This window comes from Trichomonas vaginalis, chromosome II, assembly GCF_026262505.1.
Source record: "Trichomonas vaginalis G3 chromosome II, whole genome shotgun sequence".
Lineage (NCBI taxonomy): Eukaryota > Parabasalia > Trichomonadida > Trichomonadidae > Trichomonas > Trichomonas vaginalis.
This window is the reverse complement of record NC_067204.1, coordinates 7,599,395-7,620,357: the sequence shown is the minus strand read 5'-3', so window position 1 is coordinate 7,620,357 and position 20,963 is coordinate 7,599,395. Positions and strand designations below refer to the sequence as shown.

Below are 20,963 nucleotides of genomic sequence, written 5' to 3'. Positions count from 1 at the left end.
CAAAAGAAGTTCATTTATAGGTTTCTCGTTTAAAGTTCCTTTTGTTGGATTTATACAGACAGTATGGTTCTTATTGTCTTGAAACAGAAACTCATCTGTCATTGGGTTTAATGTCAGTTTTAAGTTTCCTTCTTTCAATGACTCAGATATCTTAGAATAGTTTGAAAAGTTTGTTGTGTTCTTATTTAGGGCTTGCATAATGAGTTGTCGGTTGTGTTGTATTTCTCTCATGGAAGCAATATCTTTCGACATTTTTATTCTAGATAAAATATGCTTCCAATAGAAAAAGAAAATTCAAGAGTTGCTACAACTAAACCATTAGATGAACTTTTTACTAATGTCGGTCAAAAGTTTGAGACAGAGACCGTAAAGCATGAAGGCTATCGTTTTGACTACCCATTAAGATGGCTAAGAGACCCATCTGTCACAAAAGCTATTGGCTTTCGAAGAATAAAATTTGTGTCTGTAGAAGATAAAAGTTTTCCATTTATTGTAAGGTTTCATATAGATTATATATCTGAAGGGAAACGAAAAATGTGGGAAGAAATTGAGCTAATACAAGTTGACCTTTCATCTTCTCTACAGACTGCGTTAAAAAATATAGAAGATAAAATAAATTCATGTTATGCAAAATATGCTGATGAATATGCAAATACCGAGAGCACACTTTATGTGAGAATTGTATATGACAAACAAAATTCACAAGTGTCATTTCAAATCTACGAAGACAATCCAAAGAAAGACGAACAATAAATTACAGAATTCACTGCAATGTCATGGTATTATTTGCAAAGAATGTTAAATCAGAAAGTCGAACTTCCTTTAGCAAATATTTACAGTCGATATGCAAGAGATGAACCATATTTATTTAAAGATGTTTTCGACCCAGCTGCTATTATTGTTCATGCTTCATTTTCTGGCGCCCAAAACTCTTTCTTATGCTTGGCAAATGACTTTTACGAAAAACCTACAAAGTTATACGAACCACCAAGTGGAAGTATTTCAGACTTTCAAGTATGGTTTACTACAGATGGAAGAAAAAGAATAATTCCATTATACCATGCGTTTTACTTAGAACTTAGTTTCATATACAACTACTATCGAACGATAAAATATAATTTTTTAATACGGTTGAGGTGTTGGATTTGGTTGCCAACTAGACTGTGGTGCAGGTTCAGGCTGTTGTATAACAGGAGCTTGCTCTTCTGGTTCAGGGTCTTTGGGTATAATACCAACGAACTGACCTACTCTTTTACCAATATTTTTGACACCGTTCCAAATTCCTCTTCCTACGGTTTTTATTCCATTCCATATACCTCTTCCAACATTTCGAAAGAAGTTTCCTATCTTACTGAAGAAACCCATTTTACTATATGTAAAAATCTAATGTCCGCCTAGTCTCTTACGTTTCCTGTTGAGTTCCATAGCATTCTTTAACTGGAGCTCATACATTCTGTTTCTCCTCTGGTAGAAAACATATTCTGGGTCAACTCCTGTGTTCGCGTCATCTGCATAGAGTTGTTTATATCCCACTTCAGGGTTTGTATAAAACTCTTTCCATCTCATATTTGCATACCATGGTGGTAAGCCTAACGCAGCGTCATTTGACATGGCAGTTTGCATTTGTACATCTGTTGGCACTTGACCATAGTTTGCCATTGCAGTTTGTATTCTAACTTCATTTGGAATATTCTCTGGGTTTGGTTGTCCAGGTTGCTGTGCATTCGCTAAGTTCTGTGCGTCCATTTAATATTAGATAAAAATATCTCTTACGAGTACATATGCTGAACATTTGCTGGTATTGGTTCATCTTCATATTCTCTGTACCTTTCTGCCACGTCAAATAAGTAAATGACACAATGGAAAAAACCTAAAACAAGTAGTCCTATTTCAAACCACATTTACTTACCAATAAAATTTCTTTGTTGTGACACTTTCTCCAGTTTATAGGACCTCTCTCATATTCTATCTTATCGTATCTAAACTCATAGTCATGTATGTCCTCTAACCATCTCATGACACTTTCCAAACCACTTTTATCGGATGTAAAGTAAAAGCATGGATGGTTATGTAAAACGTCTAAAGTTTCTAAAGAGTCTCTCAAAGTCCAGTCTACTTGGTATTGAAAATCCCATGTGTTATAGAACGGCGGGTCCACTATAAAGAAAACATTTTCCTTGTCTTTATATTTTTCATACAACTCTGTCCAATGACATCTCACAAACTCTATACCCTCAATATATTTTTCTATGTTCTCTTTGAAAACATTTGTATAGTTAAGATATAAAACTTTTGACATAAGTGTTTCAATGTCATGAACTCTTATAGCACCACTATATAATAGTCTAGCAGATATACTATCCCAGTCAATATACTCTGCCTTTTTCAAAACCTCTCTGACAGTATTTTTCTTATCTAATGGTATACGTTCCATCTTACCTATAGGTATCTTTTCTTTTAACTCTTTCAATATTTTGTTTGTGTCTGGTATATGTTTGAGACGGTTCATATAGTTGTCGAAGTCATTGCATATAATCTTTGAGTCAGGAAATATTGTATGGCACAAATGAGATATATAGAAACTTCCACCGAACAAGTCTACAAATGTTAGACCATTCGGTAGTTTCTTAAGTTCTCTCAATAGAATATCTTTACATCTACTCTTATTTCCAAAGAAGGGTAACGGTGGTTTTGTAAAATTCATTTTATATACAATAAAAATGTTTTTTCCTGAAAAGTGACAGAAAAGTGACAAAACATGTACGAAGAAGTCTTGAAAATTCAAGAGGGTAGAAAAGAGGTTAGAAAAGAGGTTATATCTAACCTTCTACCCTAAACATTATTTTTGTCTGATTTTACGAAGAAGTCTTGACAAAACATGAAAACATATATAATTTGTGAAAAGCTCCTGGAAGACCCGTATATAAGAACTTCATTTATACTAAACATCTTCAGGGCTAGAAGGCACGAAGTGCCTGGAAGCCCCACTCCCTTTTTTTTTTTTTTTTTTTTTTTTTTTTATTTCGCTTTTTTTTAATCTGCATTTCTGCCAATTTGTCTGGCTAAAAAAATGAGTGAAGAAAATCCAGCTCCAGCAGCACCAGTTGAAATAGTTCGCTCAGAACTCCAAGTCACAAACTTAATTCGTGGCAAGCAGAGAACATACGGTGTTCCAGATAATCAATTCCTCCGCTATTCTCAATATTGCAATCGTAGATGCGCAAAAATTCGTTCTAAATTAGGAATCAAGGGTGGAAAAGATTTTGATTTAACACCAGACAGATATCAAAACCCACAACATATCGAATTACTTGTTTTACAAGCAGATGGTGCTTGGGCCAGATACCGTGATCTTAAAGGCAGCGCCACAGCCGGCCAACGCCGCCAGCACGCTCTTCGCAGACTTCGTAAATCACTTGTCTGGTGGAACCGTGCAAATGAAGCAGCAAAGACGTTCGGCACTGAAACAACACAGCTTGAGGTTACCGCTTTTTACAATTACGCTCAAGCCACACTTGCTCTTGAGCTTGGTCATTGGTCCGAAGCTCTCAAGAAGTTCATTGAAGTTTCAGCCACATTCAAAGAACTCGGCCAAAGTACAGGCGATTCGAATCTTGCCAACCACTGCCATGATATTACGGAAGATATTGAGCCACTTCTTGTCTTCTGCCGTTACAATCTTGGCGATTCCGAAAACATCACAGCCTCTGCCGAAATCAAGGAGAAAGTCAAGAGCATCGTCAGCATCAACGCAATGTCGTCTACACGCAAGGTCAGCGAAGTCAAATGGCGTAACTGGACAATCCCGATCAACCACGAAGGCCTCAAGACGAAATTGGCCAGTATCCTCGACTTGATCAAAGACTCACAATCCGAAATCTCCAACGAAGAAATCCGTGTTACAATCTTCGATCGTCTTATCGCAGAATCCCATGGTGCCCGCCAAGTTATTCATACTCTCTCCGCACAAAATACAAACGATGACCTCGCACGTCTCGATCTCTTCCTCCGCTGGAACAGTTTCGTTGCTACTCTCGAAAGATCTCACGCTCTCATCAATACATTCAATACAGCAGCCGAACGCGCTGAATTTGCTGGCCGTACATTCACAAGAGTTGTCGAATTACGTCCACAATTCGAAGGCGACGTCACTATCGAGTCATACGAATATCTTTGGCACGCCATCAAATGCTACTACATTGGCGAGGCTAAGTCCGGCTCGGAGACCATCACTATGTTACAGCGCGCTCAGAATCATGCTACTAAAGCACTTGATTTGATCACAAACGAGTCAATCGAAGATCCACCAACACTCAAGGGCTGGGCAGAGAGAATCCTCCATAAAATACGTGTCGCTCGTATCGAAGCCGTTGCCGCAATCAACGGTCTTAAGAAAGATCAGTCGAATTCAGTACAGAGACCATTCCTCGAGGACCAGAAGAGCTACTCCCCATGCGATACACTCGTCACTGTTCCTCCGAAGGCAAAGGTCGTCACTCCAAAGCCAATGATCTTCGATCTTGCAGGTGACTACTTACAGTATCCTTCTCTAGAGGGTAAGCTTAAGAAGAAAGGTCTCGTGTCTAAGCTTAAGTTCTGGTAAAAAAATATTTTAACTTTTTTTTTTGACTCTATGTTACTTATACAGATAATATTATTTGGGGAATAATTTGTTTGGGCTTCAAAATTGAATTAAAGATTATTGCACATTTCACGACGGTAAATAATAAACAAGCCTGTCATGAAGCTTTTTGTCAGAGTGAAATAAATAAAGTCTAATGATCTTTAGCGTGGATGTATATACTTGCAACAATTCTTTAGGCAAAAAAATTAAATTTGATATAATATAATTGGGCGCGTAAAGGGTTGGCGTCCTAAGGCGTCCTGATGTAAACTATTCAATTTTTGAGAAGTTTACACCATAATTGAATAGTTTATGGCGTCCTGAGAGGAGATTTCAATGGGTATGGCGTCCTAAAAAAATAGAAGAAAATGATTTTTTCTCGATTTTTCTAGAAATTGAATTTTTTAAAAAAGAAAAAAATCAAAACGTATACATTCAAGAAAGACTATAAATGAAGATTTTTCTATTTTTTTCATTCTAAAACATCTTTTTTTGGATAATTTTTTTTTAATAAATATGTAAGAAAGATTGAAGAAAAAGTAAATTTACTTTAAGAAAATTCGTTTTACATGATGTAAGACCCATAACAACTATAAATATTCAATTATTTAAAATAAAAAAAGAAAAACAGATTAAATGTATCTCACATCAAAATCCATTGACCTAAGGATGTTAAGTTTCTGTTTTTAAAAGTTGATATTTTTTTTAATTTTAAGAAAATTAATAGCATGTTATTAGACAATAGGAGTGTAATGATATTGACTAAACAGAAATGAGAGAATAGAGATATAATTTTGATAAGCAATATTGCGAACAAATTCTGAAGTAAAATCGCGATCAATAATTGAAAATTACGATCATGTACTGAAAAATTACGATCGAATTGAATGAATAGAATTATATCTAAGAAAAAATAAATTGTATTTAGAAGATGAACAAAGAAAGGTGTATGCTAAAAATCATTTAACAATAAATGGAAATAAAACGAAATTGTTAAAAGAAAAAAATGAAAATTGTTAAGGGTGCACACGAGAGGATCATGTAAACTTCAGAATTTAGAACCTTATTTTTAGGCATTATCTTGGCTACCTATTTAGGCTCGAAAAGCAAAAAATATCAAAAAATACAACTTGAGTCCATTATGACCCTTTCATGGAGGTAGTTTTTATCCGCTAGTATTTTCCCTTTGAATCTCTTTACAATTCGAAATCAAATTCAAACCTCAGTAGAAGAAAGGAAGAATCGACTTACTACGGTTGTAATACGAATAAATACATATATTTAATTATTTTTATTTACATAATAATTGTTTGAAGCTCATATTCCATCAAATTTTTAAATAAAAACATTAAAATGTTGAAAATGTTCATATATTTTAATAGGGTTTTGGCACTTTATTGAGGAATTACTACATACATAGTCGAACTGAACTTGATATTTTGAAATTTAAATTATTTATCAAAATTAAAATTTAACTTGAAATTTATAATTATTTAGTCATATTTTGCATAATTCTAAGTAGATTTTGTAAAAAATCAAGAAAGAAAAATTTTAACGTGCTTTGTTTTTTCTTTTTTATAATAAAAAAAAAAAAAAAAAAAAAAAAAAGGTAGTGGGGCTTCCAGGGGCTGCGCCCCTTCTAGCCCTGAAGATGTTTAGTAAAAAATGAGGTTTTTATATACGGGTCTTCCAGGAGCTTTTCACAAAATATATATGTTTTCATGTTTTGTCACTTTTCTGTCACTTTTCAGGAAAAAACATTTTTATTATATATATATAAAATGAATTTTACAAAACCACCGTTACCCTTCTTTGGAAATAAGAGTAGATGTAAAGATATTCTATTGAGAGAACTTAAGAAACTACCGAATGGTCTAACATTTGTAGATTTGTTCGGTGGAAGTTTCTATATATCTCATTTGTGCCATACTGTATTTCCTGACTCAAAGATTATATGCAATGACTTCGACAACTATATGAACCGTCTCAAACATATACCAGACACAAACAAAATATTGAAAGAGTTAAAAGAAAAGATACCTATAGGTAAGATGGAACGTATACCATTAGATAAGAAAAATACTGTCAGAGAGGTTTTGAAAAAAGCAGAGTATATTGACTGGGATAGTATATCTTCTAGACTATTATATAGTGGTGCTATAAGAGTTCATGACATTGAAACACTTATGTCAAAAGTTTTATATCTTAACTATACAAATGTTTTCAAAGAGGACATAGAAAAATATATTGAGGGTATAGAGTTTGTGAGATGTTATTGGACAGAGTTGTATGAAAAATATAAAGACAAGGAAAATGTTTTCTTTATAGTGGACCCGCCGTTCTATAACACATGGGATTTTCAATACCAAGTAGACTGGACTTTGAGAGACTCTTTAGAAACTTTAGACGTTTTACATAACCATCCATGCTTTTACTTTACATCCGATAAAAGTGGTTTGGAAACCGTTATGAGATGGTTAGAGGACATACATGACTATGAGTTTATATATGACAAGATAGAATATGAGAGAGGTCCTATAAACTGGAGAAAGTGTCATAACAAAGAAATTTTATTAGTAAGTAAATGTGGTTTGAAATAGGACTACTTGTTTTAGGTTTTTTCCATTGTGTCATTTACTTATTTGACGTGGCAGAAAGATATAGAGAATATGAAGATGAACCAATGCCTGCAAATGTCCAGTATATGTACTCGTAAGAGATATTTTTATCTAATATTAAATGGACGCACAGAACTTAGCGAATGCACAGCAACCTGGACAACCAAACCCAGAGAATATTCCAAATGAAGTTAGAATACAAACTGCAATGGCAAACTATGGTCAAGTGCCAACAGATGTACAAATGCAAACTGCCATGTCAAATGACGCTGCGTTAGGTTTGCCACCATGGTATGCAAATATGAGATGGAAAGAGTTTTTATACAAACCCTGAAGTGGGATATAAACAACTCTATGCAGATGACGCGAACACAGGAGTTGACCCAGAATATGTTTTCTACCAGAGGAGAAATAGAATGTATGAGCTCCAGTTAAAGAATGCAATGGAACTCAGAAGGAAACGTAAGAGACTAGGTGGACATTAGATTTTTACATATAGTAAAATGGGTTTCTTCAGTAGTATTGGAAACTTCTTTCGAAATGTTGGAAGAGGTATATGGAATGGAATAAAAACCGTAGGAAGAGGAATTTGGAACGGAGTCAAAAATATTGGTAAAAGAGTAGGTCAGTTCGTTGGTATTATACCTAAAGACCCTGAACCAGAAGAACAAGCTCCTGTTATACAACAGCCTGAACCTGCACCACAGTCTAGTTGGCAACCAAATCCAACACCTCAACCGTATTAAAAATTATATTTTTACTGTTCGATAGTAGTTGTATATGAGACTAAGTTCTAAGTAAAACGCATGGTATAATGGAACTATTCTCTTTCTTCCATCTGTTGTAAACCATACTTGAAAGTCTGAAATACTTCCACTCGGTGGTTCATATAGCTTTGTAGGTTTTTCGTAAAAGTCATTTGCCAAGCATAAAAAAGAGTTTTGGGCGCCAGAAAATGAAGCATGAACGATAATAGCATCTGGGTCGAAAACATTTTCATATGTTCCATTAGGGTTTTCGACTTCATAAAAGTTCGGGTGTACTGGATATTCTGCAGGCTGATTTAACATCCTCAAAAAATCTATACCATGCCAAGTTGTTATATTTTGTAGAAATATAAACGTCTTCTCCAAGGTCTTCTATTCTATCGATTTTAACAGTTGCATTTTTCCTGTCATATAAAATATCGAGATGGTACTCTCCTTCGTCAATGTTGTACTGTTTTGCATATTCGAGATAGATATCGTTTATTTTTTCTTGAAAAGCTTGAAGAGTTGTTTCTAAGTTTACAAGCAAACTAACTTGTAAAAGTTTTCCCTGTTCAAATTTCTCATACGTACGTTTCTCTTTGTTATAGTATCGAATTTCAAAAGCGACCGTAAATGGGAAACCATGTATGGCTTCTGAAATGAATTTCATTCTACGAAAGCCAATAGCTTTTGTGACGGATGGGTCTCTTAGCCATCTTAACGGGTAGTCAAAACGATAGCCTTCATGCTTTACGGTCTCTGTCTCAAACTTTTGACCGACATTCGTAAAAAGTTCATCTAATGGTTTAGTTGTAGCAACTCTAGAATTTTCTTTTTCTATTGAAAGCATATTTTATCTAGAATAAAAATGTCAAATGAAACAGCGTCTATGAGAGAAATAAAACACAACCGACAACTCATTTTGCAAGCTCTAAATAAGAACACAACAAACTTTTCAAACTATTCTAAGATATCTGAGTCATTGAAAGAAGGAAACTTAAAACTGACGATAAACCCAATGACAGACGAGTTTCTGTTTCAAGACAATAAGAACCATACTGTCTGTGTAAATCCAACAAAAGGAACTTTAAACGAGAAACCTATAAAAGAACTTCTTTTGAAAGCAGATGTTGACAACAAAGCTGACAAAGAGTATGTCATTGAAAAAGTTCAAGAAGAACATGACAGAGCAGATGCAACATATGCAACAAAAGAACATACTCATCCTGAACTAGCGGACAAAACATATGTTGACAATAAAATGTCAAGTGAAGTGACAAGAGCTGACAAAGAATATTCTAAAAAGACTCATACACATACCATTGCAAATATTACAAACTTACAAGAAACCTTAAACAGGAAAAGTGACGTTGGACATACACATACCATTGCAAATATTACAAACTTACAAGAAACCTTAAACAGGAAAAGTGCCGTTGGACATACACATACCATTGCAAATATTACAAACTTACAAGAAACCTTAAACAGGAAAAGTGACGTTGGACATACACATACCATTGCAAATATTACAAACTTACAAGAAACCTTAAACAGGAAAAGTGCCGTTGGACATACACATACCATTGCAAATATTACAAACTTACAAGAAACCTTAAACAGGAAAAGTGACGTTGGACATACACATACCATTGCAAATATTACAAACTTACAAGAAACCTTAAACAGGAAAAGTGCCGTTGGACATACACATACATCTTCTGAAATAACAGACTTAAACGTTAGCCTTGAAAAGAAAGCAGATAAAACATATGTCAATGAAATATACCAAAGTTTAGTTGGAACAAAAAATATTGAGACTATGGTTGGTGACTTTTCTGTCAATGAAGAAAACAAATATTTTAGATGGCAGTTTGTACATTCCTTAGAAAATGGTACACGGTATAAACTCATTCCGAAAAATAACAATGAAATGTATGTAAGCTATATAAAGAATGATGGTACACAAGTTAAAGTTCCATTAGACAACAACTGCTACTTAAACATATATGGAGACGAACAAAAGAAATATTTAAGAGTTTATGAAATGGCAGATATGACATTACCTGACCCAGCTCCAGCACCATACTATTATGACTATGGAGATGACGTTAGAACACCACATGTAGATGAACAAAAGCTAACATTATATTTAGATTTTTATAGATATAAAAGATATAATGCAATAGAAAAAACGAGAATAGTATACTATTATGAAGATGACAGAAATAAATATTATAGTCAAGACTTTACCTACCCTGAAAACATAAGATTATATTATAAAAAATATTCTGACACAAACCAGAAGAAACCTGAAATAGTTGCACTATATTTTAAGTTCAAAAGAGACAATCCTATAATATCTCATATGTTTGATTTAATGAACCCAGTAGGTTCTATTTATACATCTATGGAAGCAAGAGGTCCTCAAGTAATGTTTGGTGTTGGTGCATGGGAACAAATAGTCGACAGGTTTTTGTATTGTGCAAACTCTTCAAAGGAAACAGGTGGAAGTAAAACGATTTCAGGTGAAAACTTACCTGCGCACAGTCACTACATAGATTTAAGTACATCTCAAGCAGGTTGGCATAGGCATAGATATTGGGATTGGTCAGGAATGACAAAAGGTAAAGGATATGATGTTAAAGACGACGTTAAGTTTGCTATAAATTGTTACTGGGATGACACTCAGGGAGAAGGAAACCATACACATTTCGTTTCAGGGTATACACAAACAACGGGACAAAGTAAAGACTACATGCCACCTTACATGACAGTTTACGCATGGTATAGAATTGCTTAGTCGTCATTTTCAACTTCTTTAGCATATTCGTCAGGAGTTGTCTTATATTTGTTAGGAACTGTCTTTGAAAGTATACCACCTTGAACTTTGACAAGTTTGAAACGAGGTCTGACAATAGTAGTTTTATCTTCTGCTTGCAGTCTGTACATTTTGCCATGTTTGCCTAAAACTTCATAATATTCTCTTGTATACTTTCTTCTATTTTTACGAACACGAAGGTGAGTACCTGTCGGGTTCCCATTGTTGTCATAGTCAATAGTATTTTCATATGGGTCGCGTTTAGGTATTTCTATTTTTACTTTGTCACCTTTCTTAAGTTTGAAGCCTGGCATTCTTTCTTGTTTGTCTCTTTTGACTAAACTATTAAATATATAGTCTTTCTCTAAGTCAGGGTTGTTTTTCATTTCTTCGGGGGAGTGGTTTCCCAAACCTTTTTGTTTACGGTTATTGTAAATATTTAAAACTTGTCTCATCTTTGCCATGGAGAAATGTCTATATTTGTCGTCATATGACATTTCATTTGCTTCACCACCTTGTGGTTGGTTTAAGTCTCTTAAGATTTTTATACAACTGTCAATGACACCAAGAGCAGAATGGTTTTGGTCGACAATGAAATATTGGTTTACATTTTTTGAACGCAGATAGTTTTTAATATCGTCTGATTTGAAAGAACTTTCACAGTCAGATGTCAGTTTTGTTGGATGGTATTTGTCAACGAATATTGTCAAAGCAGTTTTCACATCTAAAATATTTTTGGACTGTAATGGTATGGCTTCACAGTATCTTGTGTTTTGACCGACAATATTAGCCAGTATGGTGGTCCATCTTCTCTATACCTCGGAATGTTTTCCAAGATATCCATAAACCAAGCATTTGGTGTTGAACTAAAGATTTTTATCATGAGTGCTTTTTTTGTTGCCTTAGAAACATAGGGGTCCTTGTTTGGATTCGTCATTTTTTAACCCATAAGAAATGGGTTTATTTGGCGCATTAGCAGGAGTTGCATCCAGATTTTTGCCCGCAGTGGGAACAATAGCCAGAGGTGTATTTGGAGTTGGAAGGAAGATTTTGAGTACATTAGGTATACTTAAAGAGAAAGCACAACCTATTATACAAACTGTACAGAAAGGTTGGGATGTAGCACGAGATGCAGCAAATCTATTCCAATCCTGAAACAAGAGGAAAAGTTCAAGGATGGATGGACAATGTAGGAAGACAAGCAGGAAACTACTATAACAAAGCAATGACTACTATAACCAAGCAGGGCACTACATGGACCAAGGTGAAAGAATTCTTTAACAGAGGATATAACCATGCACAACAGTGGGTAAACAACAACCAACCGCAACCGCCTCAAACGTGGGGAATGTAATTTTTTTACTGAGATGAAATGAACAAACATTGAGAACAAATGGGCTCAAGATGGATTTGTCGGCTTCCAGCAGTTACACAACCACGTGTTTTGTCAAGTTCTTCCTATACCTCAAGAAGTTTTAGACCGACTTAAAAACCTAAACAACCAGTTGAAAACAAACCAAACTAAATTTTTTACTGAGATGAAATGACCGAAGAAGTTGAAACGGTAGATTTGACACCACAAACAAAAAGTTCAGAACCATTGTCAAAACTGTCAAAGAACTTACAGATGAAGAGAAAAATTCAATAATAGAAAGTGCCAGGTCTGGAAATACAAACCCTAACTACAAAAGTCACTTTTTCATAGAAATGGAACGGCTAGTATCTCAAAAAAGAAACAGACTCTCACAAATAAAATATTGAAGTCTGAAGGAGCTTTCGAGACAACAGATGGAAAAGTTTACTTCACTGACCAACAGTTCATTATAGAACATCTCATTGACTTAGAGTCGAAATATTCTAAACTTTACAACAAACACAAAAGTTGAAAGGAAAACAAAAACAAATGGCATATGATATTTATGAAGATGTTGACGACACAACTGTTCCTGCAAGTGAAGTAAAGTCAGAGGAACCGAAAAGTGACGAAAAACCGATAGAAGAAGAAAAACCAAAAACTGAAGATAAACCAAAACAAAGTTTAGTTTCCAAACTAAACCAAGTCAACCTTCATTAGCTGGTATGGGTTGGGCGTCCAAAGACTTATGGCAGCAGGCGTTATGTAAAGTAAAGAAAAAACATTTTTTTATTTTTATAAAAATGCCCCCATATAGAATGGATAGAAAGTCTGCTAGAATAAAAGCAGAGTTGCAAAGATATGGTTGGAGATTTCGAAGAATTTTAAATATAGGAAGGGAAGACCCATAAAAGTCTATGACAAACTGGCTGGTCTTCGCTACGAAATGGATTTGGAAACAGCACGTGCAAATTATCCAAACAGACTAGAGAGGTTAGAAGAAGAACGTCTTATGGACATGCCTTTCGATGTTAGTGAACCTCAAGTTGAAGGACACGACGGCTTTGCCAGATTCTACTGGAAACATGACGAACAATTGCATCCTTTGAGAAGGAAAAAAGGAAAAGGTGAAGACGCACATGCTCCCATGGAAAGAACAAGATATGCATATGAAAAGTATCGTGAAGTTAGAAGTCAAATTACATCTGGTCGAACCTTTACAGTAAACTTTGACGAAGGAAAGAACAAAGAAGGCTTCATGGGTGTACTTGCTGCCATACAAGACGGAAATAAGAAAGGATACAATCTCAGATTGACCATAACAGATTTGGATGGTCACATTTACTATGCACATGGCAATGTCACAACAGCCGCACAACTTCTTGACGCTTTCAAGACTACAAAGAGAGAACAAATGTATGACTCCGACTCAGACATCTTAAATGCAATTGAAGGAATTGCAAGTGTCAAGTTCGAATGGTACCAACCTAACCCTCAAGCAGTCAGACAACATGCTGGATACTTCCCGTTCATAAATAAGTCTGACATTGACTTGACAAGGTATGGAATTTACAATTCAATTGAAACAATTGTCAATGAACCTTGCATTCTTACATGTCTCAGGAACTCTGGTCTTGTTACAGAAGAGAAGATGAAGTACCTTGAGTCATGTGTGAAGACAAGGTACATTCTCAGAGGTCAATTGGCAAAAATTGCACCGTTGGCAAATGTCAATATCCGAGTCAACATACCTACAGCTAAAGGTTCTTCACATGACGACTATGTTGTTGAGTTCAATTTACCATGGTTGAAGATTGCAATTGTCCACAACCACTTCATGTTGAACGAAAGTCTTACAAACCCATTGTTCGGAAAAGGTAAGTGCAACATTGTCAGAGCTGTTAACATTCTTTTCGAGAAAGGTTTGTTGGAACCAATTCCAGATGACAAGCTGACAGAAACTTTTGTACCAAAAGACGAAACAAACTTTTCATTGTTGGTAAGACAAAAGTCGTTCTAGACAAAGTTCTAGCACAAAAGAAGTACACAGCTCCAAAAGGAGTTGGATTGTTCGGATACCAACCTGAACCAGAAGAACTTCCAATGAGGTTGCAAGAACTTCAAGATGCTATAAACAAACTTCCATTGAGACATCCAATCGACGTCAAATTGTATTGGAGAGCTTCTGAGTTAGGTCAGAAGGTTTTATATGAAACAGGTTGCTTTGACGATGTTTATGAGATAACAGGAGAAGTTTCTCAGAAGATAAGAGACTCACTTGAATTTCCACGAACTGGACCGATTGGATGCGACAAGTTCGACTCAAACGAAAAGATATACTATGTTGACCTTAACGCTGCGTACATGAGGTTTGTCCAATATATTCCAACTGGAATTCCAAACGAAGATGGCGAGTTCCCGGGAAGGAACTATACAGTTGGAAAAGTCATACAACAACTGTATGATATTAGGAAAGCTTCAAACCCCAAACTTGCAATGACACTCAAATTGCTTATGAATTCGACATGGGGATATTCCATTAAAAAACCTCAAGAGATGAAGAGTAAACATTATGAGAAGGTCGACAACTTTGTTGAAAGGTTTTCTCCTTTTGTTTTGAAATACGAGTTCACCGAAGGTCAATGTGGCTCAGTAACCACAGTAAAACCTATTGTCGAACATTGGTCTTACCCTCAGTTCGCAAAGGCAGTCCTTGACAACTACAACAAATTCTTCTCCGAAGTCAAATCCAAAGTTGTGGTTTACTATGAGAACATTGACGCACTCATGACGAACGAAGAAGGCTATAACAAACTCATTGAAATGGGTTTAGTCGGTGAGAAGATGGGTCAATTCAAATTGGACAAAATTTTCACCGAAGTTCATGTCCTCTCCAAGCGTAAGTACTGGGGCATACTTGAAGACGGCACAGAAATAAAACATTGCATGAAATAAAAACGTTTTTATTCGAATTTGAATTAAAATGTGGGAATTCTTGGGAACGGGAAAGGCTTATTTACTTGAGGAACAGGTAAAGGTGGTGGAGGTGGAGGTGGTGGCAACCAGTCCATTTTATATTCCTTCCTAGGTAATTTCCGTTTAATTTCATGGTCGCCCTCGGAGTCTTTGAATCGGACAAGTCGAGTTACACCATTCTTGGTCTCAAACTCATATATAACCTGTTTGTCTGTATTTTCGTCGACTATGGCACGAGACACGAACATTGACCAAACGGACAAAAAGTGTCATTTCGGATGGTCAAGCAGCCAATCGCATTCGAGCACTTCGAAGAAGCCTTACGTTCCAAGGGAGAGGGTGTCTGGTGCAAGGCAGAGGTCATGAAACTCTACGAGCAGTACATCCTCAATGCCTGGGAGGACAAATCGTCCTTGGATTGGCAATTCTACCAACTCCTCTGGGACGACCTCCTACGCAACTGGGATGACGAAAGAGTCCTATTCAGAGGTCAGGAACTACTTGTCCAAATTATCCTTAATTTAAGCCGCTTACGCAACTAAAAACTTAAATTTACTCGGGGTTTCCCCCTAAAATAAAATTTTTTTTACTCTTAGAACCACTCGAGGTTCTCCTTACGGTTGTTGAGCTTGTCACCGTCAATGTGTCTGACCCTCGTCTTCTTGTTTGGATTTGGAACCCATTGCATACCGACAAGCCTTCCCATGGAAATTGTACCGTAATTCCGAAGGGTAAAGTTCAAGTGTCCCAAGTTGTTGAGGACTGGGGTAAGAACCTTGCCTGTCTCCTTGTTGCGGATTTTGTATGGGTAGGGTTGTGAAATTTCGTAAGCGTCATCGGCAACAAGGGTTGCCCAAACTTCCTTTTCTTCGTGTTTCTCTTCTTCGTGTTTCTCTTCTTCCTCTTCTTCCTCTTCTTCCTCGACAATTCCTTCTTCAATTTGGTACTCACGAAGTACGGTGTTGCATGTTCTGTCCTTTCCGAGTACCTTCCAGATGGCGTCTATCTCTTCGAAGAAACGGTAGATGAGTCTGGCAAGGTCTCGGTTCTCTCTCGCGTAAATGCGCAAGGTTTCCGTCAAATCGTTCAGGACTTTCTCATTGGAAGCTTGGTTCATGAGGAACTCACCTTTAAGTCCCTTCATCTCTTCCATAAGACTACTTTGGAGAGTCTTAACGGTGTTTGTCAGATGAGCTTTCAAATTCAAAATTTGAATTTGAACTGGGCGCTTGTCTGGCAACATTGAAAGGACATCTTCCATTGAGTTTGGCTTCGGTGCTTGTTCGGACATCGAAAAAATGAAGTGGTTTGAGAATGACGGTTTTACTTCAAAAAGCTTGTTATGACGGTTAAGTCATACAACAAGTTTAAAATAATATCTTGTTCTTCTTCTGAACGTTTGTTGTCTCTTCCGATAAAAGTTTCGAATAGGGTTGTTAGATTCCCGACGATAGGTGTCTTGGAAGATTTGCCTGGTGTCATCATAGTGTCTTTAAATCAAAAATTTTATTTTGGAGTTAGTTTTATTGATTTTTCAATAAAAAACATTTCTAAAACAAGAAAATAAAACGATAAAATATTTATATTTTATATAAGGATCTTATATATTTAAAATAAATATCATTTTATTTTTTTCATTGGTGTCTGTCAAACCATAATACACTATTCAAAAATTCAATGTGTCTTGCGGTTTCAAAAGACACCTTCAAATTGAACGATAGCACAGACACTATTGAATTTTACCCATTGTATTTAGTTTTTACCCTTTTTATTTTTAAGAATTAATGACTGAAACAGCCGTTTTGCTATGACCTCAATCACTTTTATTTATTATTTTAAATATTATTTAATTTTATTATTTGAATAGGCCAACTTATATTTGAGAAGCTCAATTTGAGACCACTTAATACATTGAAATATCATAAATATTGAAATATTAAAAAGTGTATTTCAAAATATTGAAATTATAAAAATTTATAATACTGAAATTGAGACAAATTAATAAATTCAATGTGTTTTTTTTGAAATAACTCTCAAATATTATTTTTTTGTTTATTTAATGATGAATAAATATGATTGCTTTAGTCAATCATAAAAACTAATTTAAGTTTAAAATAATGAAAGGATAATTTGATCGTTTTTTAAAATACAATTATTTTTGATGATTTGCAAGAATCTTTGAAAAGAATATAATATAGGTTCTATTTTTGTAAAATTTATCCAAATCATGTATTACATAAATTACGATTAAAACGATGAAAGAACCAAAAAGTGTGTTTTGTGTTTTGTTGTTGCGTGTTGGATGCGGGATCCTGTTATTTCCGAAATCGACAAAAAATTTGGAAATTTAATTTCCGAAATCGAAATTATATTAATGTTTTTAATATTCTTATATCAAAAGGATTAAAGTTCATTAAGGATACCCTTACATTGCGTAGTTAGAAAGAGAATATGATATTGTCATGATTGCTAAAGTTTTAGGCTCCAGAAATGAATATACATCAAACTGAAACAATTGATAAATTGAATGAACTTTTGAGAGGTTCTCAAATAAAAAAAATTATCTAATTTTATACAATATTACTATTATTTTATCCACATATGTATATATAGTAATTTGAGAAAACTTTTAGGAAAAAATAAGTTTAATAAAAATCTGAATTTTACTTGTTGTGGGATTGTTATTAATTGACACTCCAGACGTATTACTAATAGTTATGCGTATGCAATTAAAGTATTTCTGATGGACAAAATGTGAGATTTATATCAGATAATTCATTTCTACTATTAAGTTATTCATTTATGAGTTTGCACTTATTCGCACTAAATAAATAACTATTAAAAATTGTTTTAATTAATTGACACCATATAATAGAGTGAATTTTGTTTGATCAAACAACAATAGATGATAGATATAAAGCCAAGAAACTTGCTATTAATATGCTCTACTTGCTATTTCAATGTAAGTATGATATTTTCTAAATGTTTCGTTCAGATAACTTAGATATATTAGTCAAAATTTGAAATTTTAATAGCACATATATTAAAAATAATTATTATTCATAAAAGATTAATGAAATAGTAAAAAAATCAATCAAATTATAAAAATACAACATTTAGAAGAATTCTTATTATCCTTCAAAAAGTCAGTATTTCTGCTGTAATTTCTACAACATTGTAGTTATTGCACTTTGTCTATGGATTTGTATATATGTTATATATAAATTATATATCTAAACTGCCCATAAGTGCAATTTTTATATAAATTGTTTATTTCTTTAACAATTTCATATGAAATATGCTTTTTTAAGCGTATCAAAGCTGTGTTCTTAATGTGCATGGATATATCAAGAAAAATGTCGAAAAAAATGTGAATTCACAAATTCACTGAATTTTCACCGTTTTTTGAATTTTGCTACAGCACTAATATTAAATAATACTAAAATCTTCTGTCTTTGTAAAAGAATAAATTCTGACAAAAAGTGCTCGTTTAAATTTAATGATCATCTGTATGACTAAGTGGTAAAAAGTGTTTATGACCAAAAAAGGGTTACATGCTTAGTCTATTTTTCTGACAGGATACTCTAGATTTACATGATCTCTATTTCATATCTCCGTTTTTAGATTCTTCGACAGATTTTATGATAGAAAACCAAGATTAACAAATTTCCGGCATGTTAATGAAGAAATCTGCAGCTACCCTCAATATTATTTCAATAATCAGTATCGTTTCTCTTACAATTTATTTTTTTCTCAATAATTTAACAAGAAATAACAATACACACTTGGTTTTACGTATAAAAGCTAAGTGTCGAACTTAATCAACTTTACTTACTTAGCAAATGAATATTTTTGTGGTTGCGAGTTCTGAATGCTGAAATTTTAGATTTCTCTATAAATGATATCATTGCACTTACAATGTTGTTCCAGCCTATCGCATAAATCATAGAAAATCCAAAAAAAAAAAAATAATATAAAGAAAATTCATGTCATGAAGTTCAAAAAATACCGTGTAACATTAAAATTTGTTATGCATAATACATTTTAGCTATTATTGATTTTTTTTAATTTTCGAGAAATTGAATGGTGAGTCCGATAGAGAAATTTTTAAAAATCCTAGTGCCTCATAGAAGTAATTTCCCTCGTCTCCCATACTTCCAAATGTATGCATATGACATAAACTTTTATGCATTACACAAGTGGCCAATAATATCTATAGAGTAAAAAATTAGAAATTTAATTTTTTTATATGATAGTTATATTTCAGATTTGCGAGCGTAACTTTTTTCTCCATGGCATACTTGTTTTAAGAGCAAATGATCAAAATCGTCCTTCAATTATTGAAGGAGCTGATATCTTTTGAAAATTGAATTGAAAGGGTATTCAATTTTCAAATTTCCTCTCAATTTTGGAAACATATCAACTCTATGAATTAACAATTATGTGCCTTCACAGTTTATCAGTCATATAAGGTGCTTATAAAGAAAAAAGTTACGCTCGCAAAATATGTTTTTATATAGATTTCACATAAAATAATTATGTAATTTCTAAAAAGAATATTTTTGTTCTTGAATATTAAAGTGTATTGTAGTTTAAAAAGTTTTAAATATGTTGCTAAAATTTCAGGTTTATAGCTCATGTCTAGCATGACTTCTTCGTATGCGCAAAAAATCTGACACGTAAGGGTATCCTTAAGAGAAAAACAATTCTTCTTCTTCAATCTATTGGCGCATTTATTTCTACACGCCAATAAGGAAGGGAAAATTATAAGACACCATGGTGTCTTCAAAACGCTAATTTTTGATATTTTTAACAACCCTAGTTTCGAACATGAGAACCAAAAAACGTTTTTTGAGATTGCGGAAGAGTTCAGGCAAACGTTCATATTCCGGATATGTTGGGAGCAGTTCGAAACATCTGAGCTGACTTTCGGACAAAATTGGGACAATGTCAGAAAATTCATCTTTGGTCGGACTGCTTGAAGGTAAGTCCCTTACATGTAAGTAGCTCTGGTAAAGTCTTCTCATTTCTGCTAACTTTTGGAGTATAGCTTCGTAGTTTAGAAGTTTTAATTTTAAATGTCTTATTCCACTCTTGACATCTAAACGGTAACTATCCATGAGGTCAAGAGTAGCTTTGGTAGCTTTAAGTGGAGCTATCTGTTCCTTGACTTCTGCAATTTTGGTTGCAATTGTGATTTGAGCTCCTTCAAGTTCGCCGTCTATGTCGTTCTCAACGCCTTCAACCATGGCTTGAAACTCTTCATCGGTCCATTGAGTTTGGTGTGGGACGAATTTAACTTGCTTCATTCAAAAAATGAAAAAAAATGTTTTTACTCAAAACGTTAAGGTTGACTGAACTGGTTGGATGTCGCCTTCACAGGTTATGTAGAATGGTTGACCCGAGAAGCGAAGGAGAGACTGAATTGCCAATTTCATATGGGGTAGGGGGTTCTCCTTGTTTGGTATTTTTATCCAAGGACGTTTGTTTAGGAACTTAACAAGAGCTTCTCTTTTGGCGTCCTTTATGTCGTCGTAGGCTGTCCCGTCTGGTATTTGAATTGGAATTCCAGTCGAAGTCTCGAGCTGAAGTGTAGACCTTCCAGAAATACTGGTGAACTTGACCTTGGGCTTCATTACCCTGCGCAAGTACTGCTTAACAACTTCATTTATCTCTATAAGGTAAATTGCCTCGTCAAATCCTTCTGGCATTCCGAGTCCTTCCATCCGACAGGAAAATATTTTCCCGACAACTGGAAAAAATTTTCCGGACAACTGGAAAAAATTTTCCGGACAACTGGAAAAAATTTTCCCGACGACAG

General features: G+C 34.5%; 9 protein-coding genes and 1 pseudogene across 10 annotated transcripts, besides 3 other annotated features; 5 read left to right on the top strand and 5 right to left on the bottom strand.

Moving 5' to 3' along the window:
* Positions 1-1,383: 1,383 nt before the first annotated feature.
* On the bottom strand, positions 1,384-1,623 carry TVAGG3_0503030 (uncharacterized protein; the record flags this gene model as incomplete). Its single annotated transcript, XM_051236714.1, has 1 exon — positions 1,384-1,623. The coding sequence occupies one exon, from the start codon at positions 1,621-1,623 to the stop codon at positions 1,384-1,386; it is 240 nt and encodes a 79-aa protein (XP_051094538.1).
* A 1,429-nt stretch (positions 1,624-3,052) lies between these two features.
* Positions 3,053-4,698, top strand: TVAGG3_0503020 (endoplasmic reticulum signal peptide binding; the record flags this gene model as incomplete). Its single annotated transcript, XM_001287949.2, has 1 exon — positions 3,071-4,603. One exon carries the CDS (start codon positions 3,071-3,073, stop codon positions 4,601-4,603), a length of 1,533 nt encoding a protein of 510 aa, XP_001287950.2.
* A 162-nt stretch (positions 4,699-4,860) lies between these two features.
* Positions 4,861-4,975: a mobile genetic element.
* Positions 4,976-5,645: 670 nt separating this feature from the next.
* Positions 5,646-6,208: a mobile genetic element.
* Positions 6,204-20,963: part of a mobile genetic element that runs on past the window's edge.
* TVAGG3_0502990 (serine threonine-protein phosphatase family) lies at positions 7,746-7,988 on the top strand (the record flags this gene model as incomplete). Its single annotated transcript, XM_051236713.1, has 1 exon — positions 7,746-7,988. The coding sequence occupies one exon, from the start codon at positions 7,746-7,748 to the stop codon at positions 7,986-7,988; it is 243 nt and encodes an 80-aa protein (XP_051094537.1).
* TVAGG3_0502980 (uncharacterized protein) lies at positions 10,791-11,276 on the bottom strand (the record flags this gene model as incomplete). Its single annotated transcript, XM_051236712.1, has 1 exon — positions 10,791-11,276. The coding sequence occupies one exon, from the start codon at positions 11,274-11,276 to the stop codon at positions 10,791-10,793; it is 486 nt and encodes a 161-aa protein (XP_051094536.1).
* TVAGG3_0502970 lies at positions 13,425-14,241 on the top strand (annotated as a pseudogene). Its single transcript has one exon. A coding segment is annotated over exon 1 (817 nt).
* On the top strand, positions 14,270-15,121 carry TVAGG3_0502960 (DNA/RNA polymerases family; the record flags this gene model as incomplete). Its single annotated transcript, XM_051236711.1, has 1 exon — positions 14,270-15,121. The coding sequence occupies one exon, from the start codon at positions 14,270-14,272 to the stop codon at positions 15,119-15,121; it is 852 nt and encodes a 283-aa protein (XP_051094535.1).
* Positions 15,145-15,390, bottom strand: TVAGG3_0502950 (uncharacterized protein; the record flags this gene model as incomplete). The annotated part of the gene is made up of 1 exon (XM_051236710.1): positions 15,145-15,390. The coding sequence occupies one exon, from the start codon at positions 15,388-15,390 to the stop codon at positions 15,145-15,147; it is 246 nt and encodes an 81-aa protein (XP_051094534.1).
* Positions 15,421-15,684, top strand: TVAGG3_0502940 (uncharacterized protein; the record flags this gene model as incomplete). The annotated part of the gene is made up of 1 exon (XM_051236709.1): positions 15,421-15,684. The coding sequence occupies one exon, from the start codon at positions 15,421-15,423 to the stop codon at positions 15,682-15,684; it is 264 nt and encodes an 87-aa protein (XP_051094533.1).
* TVAGG3_0502930 (MazG nucleotide pyrophosphohydrolase domain-containing protein) lies at positions 15,735-16,433 on the bottom strand (the record flags this gene model as incomplete). Its single annotated transcript, XM_051236708.1, has 1 exon — positions 15,735-16,433. One exon carries the CDS (start codon positions 16,431-16,433, stop codon positions 15,735-15,737), a length of 699 nt encoding a protein of 232 aa, XP_051094532.1.
* TVAGG3_0502920 (uncharacterized protein) lies at positions 19,936-20,391 on the bottom strand (the record flags this gene model as incomplete). Its single annotated transcript, XM_051236707.1, has 1 exon — positions 19,936-20,391. The coding sequence occupies one exon, from the start codon at positions 20,389-20,391 to the stop codon at positions 19,936-19,938; it is 456 nt and encodes a 151-aa protein (XP_051094531.1).